Below are 11,658 nucleotides of genomic sequence, written 5' to 3'. Positions count from 1 at the left end.
CTAGATGGAAATCAATACATCACTAGTAGTATTTATAATATAATCTAATTAATCTGTTGGATTCTGTTTCCTAAACAGAAAAGAACTGATAGAGTAGGAGAAGGAGAATAAAGAGCTCCTCTGTGTTTTTCAGTAGGAAGTAGGTGGCTTGGAGGAAAGGAAGATTACAGCAAATTGAATGTGACTCCTCTTTATTTGTTATCACCTGTATCTCATCTTGCAGCAACCCTGAATATGTAGCAACCACAGAAATTAGGATCATCTTCTTTCAGATGTGATTCTTTAGGGGAAAATTCAACATCTCATGGTCTGAACAGCTCCCACAACTTTCTAAGCTGAAGAATTCTTGTATCTCAAATGCAGGGCATGATTTTCTGTATGATAAATAAGGCTTCCAAGAAAAATCATCTGTGCTCTCTTCTTCGTGGAAATGTAAAGGAAAAAAAAATGAAGAAGAACAAAAGGTAAATAGTCTTAGTGGCTCTGACTTCTTGAGAACTTAAAGGAATGGAAGAATAGGTGAGGAGTCAGAGGAGCACAAGAATGTCTGAGTAATTGCACGATACTGGACATTTTGGCAGAGCATGAAGGGTAAAAGGCAGAAGGTTCTGAACCAGAATTCACCACATCTGGGCCCTGAGGAAGGCTGCTGTCAGAGTCAGCAGCAAAGAGTGTTTGGGGGGAAAGATGGGCAAATAGTTACAAATGCTTTTTCATGGCCATTGCCTTGCACATAAGGTGGAGAATCAATCATTCAGGTGTCCCACCAGTGATGAGTTCCTCTTCCTGCTCTTAAAATCTTCATGTCCAAGAGTATCACCCACCCATCATCTCCCACTGTAGCTGACAGAATCCAATGGCGGATTGTGATGTGTGAGGGGGAACATCAAATAGCAAGGAGAATTGCCTTAACCTACCACTACCAACACCATTCTTGAGTTTTGGCTTCTTTTCTCAAGCAGGCTTTTGGAAGAAAGAAATATTCTCCATGTGCATCATAATCTATTTCAGAAAATGTTAAGTGGGCCTTGAAAGTCCTGGGAAGAGTGGAAGTCTGAAAAAAAAAGTGAAGAAATGGAAGAAAATAAATAAGAAAATTCAGAAAGAAAATTCAGAAAGAAGGGAAGGATCACACTGAAAATCAATTTCCAAAAATGTAATAGATTAAAAACTTTCCAGTATCTGTCATGCTGCATTGGCAAAAACTTGTATGGAGACATTAAACTGCAGAAAAAATGTCCTTGAGATGCTATTGATTTTCAGAACAAATAACAGTTTCTCACTGATGTTAGATCAGAGATTTATCATTGCAGTATCACAACTATGATTATCAGATGCAAAGTCTGGCCACTGGGAAGAAGAGTGCACTTCCACTCCACACTTCAGGTCTGTGCAGTGTTCAGAGCCATGATCTGAGATTTTGGGCATCCTGGCAAGATTCCCTCACTGTGACTTGCAGAAATACTGCATTCACTGAAAACAGAGGCTGGTTCTTTACTCTTATTCTAACACAACCACGTATTTGTGATATGTGAAACTCTCTGTGAATATGAAGGATATGATTCTGTTGGCTACACATAAGAATATCATGTCATTCGAGACACTCTATATTTACAAAACTTGGACTGAGCCCAACCAGACTATGCACGGCTTCCGTGAAGCTAAGTTGGAGAGACAAGGAATATCATCTCCTCCCTTACACATGGTCAGTTAGGTTTATTATACCTTATGTTTGCATAGCTCATGCGAAGTCACATAGATGGCTTAAGCACTTGTGAACTGTGCAGCCTAAAAAAATAAATATCCTTTCCCCAGAGGGATTGTCTTCTTGGAGTCTGAACATGCCTGAGAAGTGCAACTCAATCGTATGATTATCCACTTTTTCTACAATAGTCTTCATTATCAGTGTCATGGTCTTAGGAATAGACCCTGTCCACGTGTAATAAAAAAGATAAATTTTAATAGGACAAAGAGTAGTGACATGAGCAGAGTACATGACAAAACAGTTTCTTTGTCATTCACTTAAACAAAATTAATCAAAACACTTCCATATGCTAATAAGCTGTAAAATTATTCACTGAGATGGTTTGTTCCTTTGTTGTGTCACAGTGTCAAAGGATTTGTCACCAGAGCTTCCGCACAGATTTTCAGTATTTTTTTTGCATATGTGAAGAAATCTTAAGGGAAAACAGCACAGAAGCTCAAGTCCTACAGAAAGCCACGTCAGATAGAGAAGAGCTGTGAACTTACCATGATTTGAATATGCTAATATTAATTATATCTCAGCATAGCTGTCTGATTTTCCTTCCTGTACGCTAAAACTCATTGCTAGAAACCTCTTCTGAACAATCTTGTGATTAAGCTGAAGATGAACTTTTTCACCCGTGTGCAATAGCCTAATACCCCTCATGTGTAAACCACCACATTACTTGCAGGCTATGAAGCCAGTTCTGGGAGCATCAGGGTGATCAGTCAGAGGCTGCAGAGCTGCTGGTTCAGTGCTGTACAAAAGGTACAATACACAGGATCCCTGCACCGCAGTTTCCTTTAGACTTTGTTTTACCTACTCTTTGGGGAAGGGAACCCACATATTTTTTCAGCTGCATATCAAAAAATGTTCTCATAATTGACATTTAATGCCATAGCTTCATGAACCATGCAACATGGTTTCCCAATGGCTTCCCCCTTTCTACAAGCCTGGGAAGGAGAATATCTGGAGATGAAACATGAGTTTCATGTAGGCAGCGAAAGGATTTAGATTCCACTGCATCACAAACAGGACAATACTTAACACTGGCGGATTTGGAAAAGAACATTTTGTATGAAGAGACTTTGCTGTTGCTGGGAAAAGAATGTCCTTCGGCTAAGAAACCAAAACCTGTTATTGGCAGCTGTTAGGCACTGAAGTATCAATGAGCAAAATGGAGCAGGAGGTGGAGGAGGGAGTGAATAATACCTACTGTGAAAATTCTCTGTTGAAAGGACTGAAATATTGCAAAACTAGAAACGAGTTTCATGGTGAAGTGTTCAGGCTGGAGAAGGCTCAGGGGACACCTGACAGTGGCCTTCCAATAATTAAAGGGAGCTTGAAAACAGGAGGGGAAATCAACCGTTTACACAGGGTACTCAGAGAAGTTCTAGATGCCCCATCCTTGGAGGTACCCAAGGCCAGGCTGGATGGGACCCCAGCCAGGGGGTCTGGTGGGTGGGTAGGGGGTGGGAACTGGATAATCACTGAGGTCCCTTCCAACCCAATCCTCTCCATGATTTTATGAGACCCCACTAAAGCAGCAGAAATGATTTCAGTGAGAAGGCAATGAGGAGGAACTTGTTTCTGTACCATGAGTACAAAGAAGGAGCACAAAGAAGGACACAGAGGGTAGTACAGAAGTGATGCCAAAAGGAAAAGGCCTTCCAGCTCAGAGGCAAAAGATGTGCATCTCACTGGGTTGTACTTAGGGGCAGTTACAGAGCAGACAGTTAATTCTGCTCTATTCTGATTTACATACAATGACATTTAAAAGAGTGAAGCACTCCCTGGGTTGGCAGCTGGAACCGAAGTCTGGGATATGGTAACTTGGAGTTGTATTCTTCTTTTGAGCTCAGTCTCAGGCAGAGCAAATATTGATCAGCTCAAACTCTGTAGCCAGCCCCAAAGGGAGCACAGAAAGCTTCCTGGCATAACATCCTGCAACCCTGTGGTTCGTGCATTCCTGTGGATGATGGATTCTGAAAGCTTTTCAGGGAGGAAAGTTTCCTGCACTGTGTGGCTATAACGGCAGGAGCAGCAGCAGCACCCATTGCTCTCATTGCCTTCTGAACGAAGGAATTGCCTGTGTCAGAAGAAAAAAGCCTTTAATATTAAATGTCAGGAGATGAATCCCAGAAGAATGCACTTAAATCCCAAGGGCACAGAGTCAGTCACACTTCCTGTCCGTGGATCATTTTTTTTTTCACAGTATACTTAGGTATTCAGAGGGCTGGCAAACATAGGGTTGTTCTTAGGTATTTTATGGAGTGCTAAGTGTATACTTGATCCTAAAACTGCTATGTGACACTAACAGCCTGCCAGCTCCTGCTGCTCCTGCCAGGCCGAGTAATGCCGAGTAATCCCAATATTAACAGCTGATGAAAAGAGGAGTGACGAGTTCATTTGACCCAAGCTGGACTTCTAGATAAGGGAAGATAAATTGCCAAGCTCAATGGGTCATTCACAAGCTGGATCAGCTCCCTGTGTGGCATGGATGTACATGCTAAACATATTATCATAGAAATGGACTGCCTTGGGGGGATACACAGAACAGTTTATGGACAGCTAGAAGAATCCAAAGCATACATTGTATGCAGAGCTGTGAGAATACAGTACATTTTGCATTCTGCCTGCCAGGCCCAGCTGGTTTTCATAGGATCTGCCCTGCTGCTCACCTTGGAGTAAACAACAGGCATGTGGTTTTGCAATTTCCATACTCCCAACTAAAGTGACAGCAATAGTTCTGCTATTGAATAGAGCCTTCATATACAAAAAGGGCAGGGCTTCTGGCTAAGAGAGCAGTCAACACAAAGATGGCTCACTGGGACGTTATGAGTTTGCCTAGGTAGTCAAACACCACACACAGTGCTGAGTACTGTGACATTTTTAGTCTTTTTTGTCATTCAATCTCACAAAAGCATGTGGGGCTTTTTTTTCCAAAGTGAAGCAAGAAAAAATCTATAATATTCTGATTTTGTACCTTAGGCATGTTAAGATACACAAAGACAGTACTTTAAGAGATTTAAGTGTTGCCCAATATTTAAAGAAGCACAGTGATGTCTAATGGAAGTGTGATGATCACAAGCTTTACCTCCTGCTCAGCATTCAGAAAAGGCCTATAGATGAACCTGGGAGAGGCATTTTATGTCACTGATACCTACCAACCTTGTCACTTGTTTCTAGTGAAAAGACCCTAACACGGACATTGCAGTGTTTAAGCAAACAGGTTCTGATGTTACATAGCAAAGGAGTAACTATCAGCCTTATCATGGCCTGAAATAGTGACTGAGCACCTTACCTGGGAGTTTCACACCATTCAGATGAAGGTGCATCCCTGAGTCTTGTGGACTCCTGCCTTCATAGCAACCCACTGCATGCTGGATGACTGCTTTCAGGTCACTGCACAGCCTTCTCAAGGCTGATCTTAAATTTCAGTCTTCTCTCACAGCTGAAGGTGTTGATAACTCTGTTTTTTACTTTATACCATTATCTCATTGTGATAAAATCTTTTAAAAAGATTGAGGCCAAAGGCATAAGATGAACTGAAGAGGTGAATGTCAACCTGATTACTGTGGGGAAAAATAATGCTAAGGAATATGGAGAAGGCTAGGAAAAGGCTTAGATCACACACAAGAACAAGTGAAAGAACTGAAAGAAATCTGCAAAAGAACAACTGACTGTATCACAAACCACCGTACTGGAAGCAGCACAACATGGAGAAGCTAATGAAAGCACCATATTTACAACACTTTTTCTAACCTCATCTGTGACCCACAGAGGCCCCAAGGGAAAATGTTGACTTCCCCTAGCTCAAGTGTTACAAAAGCTCATTATATTTAAAGGAAAAACTCCCTAGGAGGCTTATTTAATTTAACATCAGAGTAAAAGCGAATGGATGGGAAGATAAACAGAGATTGGGATTGCTGGCAGGCAAGTAGGGTGGCCCAGCTTTCAAATTGCTACAGAGTTTATTCAGTGTGAAGAAATAAAGCTCTTATAGGTGGTGCTCTGATGCAATTTGGAGCCAATCATGGATTTGAGCTGGCACTGAGGCACAGCTGAGAGTTAAGAAAAGATGAAAAACTTCTGGCAGAAATCCTGAAGACACTTGTGTTCTTCACCCAGCCAGTAAGATACAAGTAAGACACTTACAGTCATTCAGCAATGAACTCACTGTAGACCGAATGGAGGTGGACAAACATATCTGTGCAAGGAGCTTTATTCTTTCAGCAATTCAGTGCAGAAATGCAATGTGAGAAGCAGCAGTCACTCGAGGGGAGGTTGGAGGATGATTATCAGGAGCCTGTAAGCACAGTTCTCTGCTTAGCACACAGGTTGGAAAATAGGCCTGTAATCTGATGCATAACACTACTGAATAATTGGAAAGTGTGAAATTCAGTGCAGCCAATGAATCCACCAAAGGGGGAAAAAAGAGAACTTCCTCAGGCAATTTTTGATGCCATGGAAAACCTGATCATGAAAGGAACAACATGAGTAAAAAACTAGTTAGCCAGAAAAGTCTCATAAACACCATGAATACATAAATGCCATTCCGAATGGATGACCATAGCAAACTAAGGGCACGAAAGTTAGAAGAAGAAAGATATGTAACTTTATATTTAAAGTAACTTTAATTAAAAAAGAACTTTTCTATTGTTATTAGTACAAATTCTACTGAAGTGCAGGGAAAGGGTAAGGAATGGATTAAGCTATCAAAGAAAATAGAAAAGGGACCTTTAAAGGTTCCTTCCAACTCAAATGATCCTGTATTCTGTGATTCCATAAAAAGGCAAGGATGAAAGAGCTTATATATTAACCATGTAATTAGTCTTGAATGGGGATGGTGACATGGATAAACGTACCAAAACCTGGAAATGTACAGCTGGAACGTGGAGCTCCAGGCTTCAAAGCACAGGTCTGTACGACTGAGAGAGCAGACAAGATAAGATTGCTTGGACCTATAGAGAATAATAACTGATAACAATTGATACAAAAATGGCCAGTAGAAGTGCACTTCTAAGATGTCTTAAGAAGCTGGATTGTGGGATGCTGTTTTCAGTAGAAATAAGCCAATCAGGGTGTGCAGTTTTCCCATGAAAGGAAAAATGGTATATAATTGGAACTTACTTTTAATTCCAGATACACTCTACCTACTGAAAGTATTGCAGAATGTTAGAAATGAGAACTGATTCTTTTTCACTCTTTGAATGTTTCTGACAACCTGCTAATAGCAAAAGGAAGTATGCCAACCACAAGTGAGTGTGTGAGCCAGGAAATATAGTAAATGCTGGCACAGAATGATGCAACACAGGTGGGAAGGATGAATGAAATCCCCAGACATTTCTGGGGCTTCTGCTGGTATAGCTCTGTATACTTTAATGAGGTACAGAAGAATATCTGAAGGGAATTTCTGTTTTGCCTTTCATGCATATGACTACTGCTGTTCAGTTGAAGAGTGACAGAGAATCACTGGCAAGCTCATGTTTTCTTACTCCACCTCCTGTTCCATGTGGGGTCAGTGATGAAGACAAGACCAGGTTATTCAGGGCTTAGTCTAGGCTTCAGTGGGAAAGACAGAAGAGAGATGTTAAGACACTGAAGAAATATATCAGGAAGGTGTAATTCAATCTTCATATCTTTATATTCTTGGCCATCCAGCCAGTGCTTCACCTAGCAGAGTGTGTGCTCATCCAAACCACGGGCAGCCAGCTTCTCCATGATAATGTTATGGGGGACAGTGTCAAAGGCCTTACTGAAGTTCAGGTAGACCACATTGACAGCCTTACCTTCATCTACCAAGCGGGTCATCTTGTCATAGAATGAAATCAGGTTTGTCAGACAGGATCTACCGTTCATAAACCCATGCTACTAGGCCTGATCCCCTGGCTTACCTTTAGTTGGTCCATGATGGTTCCCGAGATTATTCATTCCATAACCTTCCCGGGCATCGAGGTGAGACTGATGGGCCTGTAGCTGCCAGGATCATCTTTCCAGCCCTTTTTGAAGATGGGTGTTACATTCACCAGACTTCAATCCACTGGGACATCCTCAGTCAGCCAAGACTGCTGAAAATCGATGGAGAGTGGTTTGGCAACCACATCCGCCAACTCCCGCAGCACTCTAGGGTGCAAACCATCCAGCCCCATGGACTTGTAAACATCTTCCAGAGACCATAAACTTTATTTTTTTCTTGAGATCCAGCTGAAGATCTCTGTTCAGCCAGCCCAGCCTCCTTGCCCGTCAGCTTGTCTGTGTGATTTTGGGATGGTCAGCGGCTGCGCCTTTAGAACAATTTCCTTAAAGTATTCCCAGGCTCCCACGCTCTCCAAAGTTACCGCCCAAGGGACCCTCTCAACCATGGTCCTAAAGAGGTTGAAGTCCACCCTCTGGAAGTCCAAGGTGGCAGTTCTGCTGACTCCCCTCTGTGGTTAATACACATACCAGCAAATAGCTGTGCTATTGCATTTCTCACAGAAAACGAGTTCAAGGGTATGCAAGTCTCATTCTTTCACCACTATCCTATGTGACAAACTAAAGCCAGAGATATAAAGCAGTTCAAACAGGGTTCACTCACTAAAGCTATGGAGAGCCACCTATTCCTACTTCCTATTTTTTCCCTGTACTGCTTCCTCATATTCCTTAAGCCCTACCTCTGTAGAGTTCTCTGCACTTCAAACAGAAGTTCTGTTTGTTGCTCTCCCGGTATCATTTCATAGATTTTGAGAGGGAATCATTTTAGAGGCCTAATTGAGAGTTTTAGAGATTGAAAAGGGCCCTTATGATTGCTCCTGCTCCAGCCTACCCATGTTTTGCAGTTCCCTTAGTGCCAAACCAAAATAAGATGAAAAAGGGGTCATTTATAATAACAAGATTCTTGAATTAGGTGGTGTGAAATTATTGTCAGCCAAAAGGAATTCCTGGTGATCGTCAAATACAGAATGTTTTCACCTGTATTTATTTGGAAGGAAATTTGTGGTCAGGACTGGCCCTGCTTCCCTATAATGACTCTTTAGATTCAGGCATGCTACAGGGTTTCTTGCCAAGGGGTTAGAAAAACTGTACTGCTCTGAATTTATAGTAATATATAGGTTAGTACACAAGTGAGGTAGAACCGATGCCTCGTCCAGCGATGCTTGTTGGGAAACTAATAGCAACCACTACCCTATCTCAAACAGTTTGTTCAAGGAAATGATTGCCACAGTAAAGAGAGAAATAATTCTATTATTCCACAATTTGAAATCTATTTTGCAGTATAGGATGGAAGGCAGCAAGAATGGAGTGTGAAGTACAAACAATAGCTCCAGAGAGTGAGCATTCACCTCAGTATGTGGGATTTCATGAGTTAAAAACTCATCCAGAGAGGGGATCTGAGGTCCACTTCAGTGAGTTCTGAAAAGTCTAATGATCCCCAAAACTGATACCTTAATGAAGTAGAATAGGCCAAGCAGTGAAGGCTGTCTGGCTATTCATAGACAAGAGAATGGAAAGACTAAAGAACACATCCCAGTATCTATAATGTTTCATAGCACATCTGGTGATTATTGCATGGACAACATCAAAGAGGTTTAGTTGTGTGCTTTCCCCCCCTCTCCCAATAAATCCATATATGCTAATTCACTAGTGGCCTACAACTGGAAGAAAACAGCTTCTTTACTAGTGAATCTGGAGTACTAGAAGATATCTCGAGTTCCTGGTATACATCCTGCAAGCTGTGGGGACACAAACTGCACTGTCTTGAGATCCTGGGCTTGAACAATCCTGCAAGCTTGAACCAGTTTGTCTTTTGCCCTCACACCAGCCTATACAAAATGAACCCTCAGATGTATAATAAGGTAGTGCCCTTACTGTGTGGTTGTCTTGGAGATTTAAAAGCAGGAAGGAAAGTTGCAAAATCAAAAAGGGCAAACCTGGAGCCCAGAGGTGATCACAGTCTCTGTGATTTGCCTTCCACCCAAAGAGACCCACGATTAATATGTAAAATGTTCTGACTTTACTTACATGACCACTGCTAATTTTATAGCAATATGAATTTTTAGAAATAACTAATTCACTTCATCTGACAGGCTATGTACAATTCATATGCAATAGTTAATAGTTAATACCTTTAAGGATAATGCAAAATTGTCCAAGGATACAAATTAAAACTGTTGCAAGATCCCTGTAGCTCTACACATTTAAAATTTAAATTATATTACTTTGATCATTTGAGGTCTGATGCTGAAAGATATTGAACGTCTCCTAAAAATTTTTTTTTGTTTGACTTCAACTTCCAAATGAACAGTAGATGTTGAGGATAGTTTCACCTTCCACAATCACAGAGACAGAATTTGGCAACCAGTAACGATTTATAAAACAAACTTCAAGCATAAACTCTACAGAACAACAAAGTATCAATAACAAATCCAAACACTGAGGAAGCCTGAATCATTTAAAGTGTAAGTCTGAATCTCAACATTAATCTAAGCTGTATTTAGCATTATATCAATAATAAAAATAATAGATCAGGCAAAACTAAAATACCTCCTCTAATGTTTGCTAAAGCTACAGTGTACAATATGAGTTTGAAATTAATAGCACTGACAGCAATCTGGCTATTTTTAATACATTTTATGCTGTTTTCATTTACTTGTTGTACTCTAAAATCTTAAATACAAAGTAAAGTGAAAACTCTTCTAAGGAACTCTTTTCTAAGTCTCTGGAAAAAGACATTCAGCATGTTAGCAGCTGCCATCTACTCACAAACTGTAGAACAAGCTGAATGCAACAGTTAAGCAGCCGCTGGTACAGTCCAAATAGCATCTTTCTAATTTCAGATTTTATGTATTTTTACAAAAGCACTTCACAAAAATATTTAATATTAAAATCTAAACATCCATTTAACTCAAATATATCTGTCCTGTTCCCAAAGGGTTAATATTGTCTTGCTTCATTTCTTGCATGTAGCAATTTAGCTCTGAACAAAAGCAGCTCCCTGCTGGTTACCTTGGCTAAAGGAAACACAATGAACTGGTAAAATCCAGTTTTATCTCACTGCTGTTGCCTAGGGCTACAGACAAAATGAAGTAAAAAAATTCACATGCAGAGTATTAGGTGCTTATGAAAGATCCAGCAGCGCTGTTGCCTAGTGATTCAGTGAGGAATCAGCACAGGCCAATGAGGTGTACGGGTACTGAATAACATCCCCGATGACTGCTTTACATCTCCTGCAATTCTGTCATACACCCCCATGATTTCCCAGTGGTAAGAAGCACTTTCAAGGGAACCTGTCAACAACAACAACAAAAATTAAACAAACACATCACTTATAGCAAGATTACTGGTTTTGCTTTTCCTTTTAGATATTGATAATGCTCTAGATTACACACCTATCTACATGAAATGCTATTTGCATCTTAATACTTAATTGCAATTACAACCTTGATTTTGCTGTTTGTTTGTTTGTTTTGTTTTAAAATCATCCACTTTTACACACCTGGGTCTGTTTGTTGTTGCCTTGGCTGTTTTTCAGTTTGTTTTGCAGTTACTGTGTAGTACAGTAGATATTTTGACATGAAAGCTGCCTCATTAGCAAGGACTACATTTGGAAAAGAAGCTACTTCAAAGGTAAAGAATCCTTTAGCTCAAAGAAGAAGAAGAAATCTCTCCCTATTATGATGACATGTGTGCTCTACTTTAATGACACCTTTCTTCCATGTTGAAATACAACATTCATATTAATAGAGCACATAACATACAGCACACAAAGCAGGTGTGCTGAAGGAAAGTAGGAGCATTTGGCAAAAATCTTTTCATCTTCAACATCTCTGATCCTAAAATATGTATTTACTGCACAGAAAGATAACACGAACAAAAATACAGACTTTTTTTAAAAACATCAGTCTCAAATTCTTCACTGAGATCAAACTGTT

At 40.4% G+C, this 11,658-nt stretch overlaps 1 protein-coding gene across 5 annotated transcripts in view; it reads right to left on the bottom strand.

The window, feature by feature from the left end:
• Nucleotides 1–10,076: 10,076 nt before the first annotated feature.
• The window catches only part of POLN (DNA polymerase nu), a 76,554-nt gene continuing 74,972 nt past the window's right edge, over nt 10,077–11,658 (bottom strand). For all 5 annotated transcript variants that reach the window (XM_015862891.3, XM_085545818.1, XM_085545819.1 and 2 more), the window contains one exon: nt 10,077–11,013. In XM_015862891.3, coding sequence (XP_015718377.2) covers nt 10,945–11,013 — 69 coding nt within the window. In that variant the 3' untranslated portion in view covers nt 10,077–10,944. The remainder of the gene's footprint in view (nt 11,014–11,658) is intronic.

The sequence above is a fragment of the Coturnix japonica genome, chromosome 4, assembly GCF_054131305.1.
Source record: "Coturnix japonica strain WE chromosome 4, WE-NBRP24, whole genome shotgun sequence".
NCBI classification, from domain to species: domain Eukaryota; kingdom Metazoa; phylum Chordata; class Aves; order Galliformes; family Phasianidae; genus Coturnix; species Coturnix japonica.
This window is presented reverse-complemented; position numbering and strand designations above follow the sequence as displayed.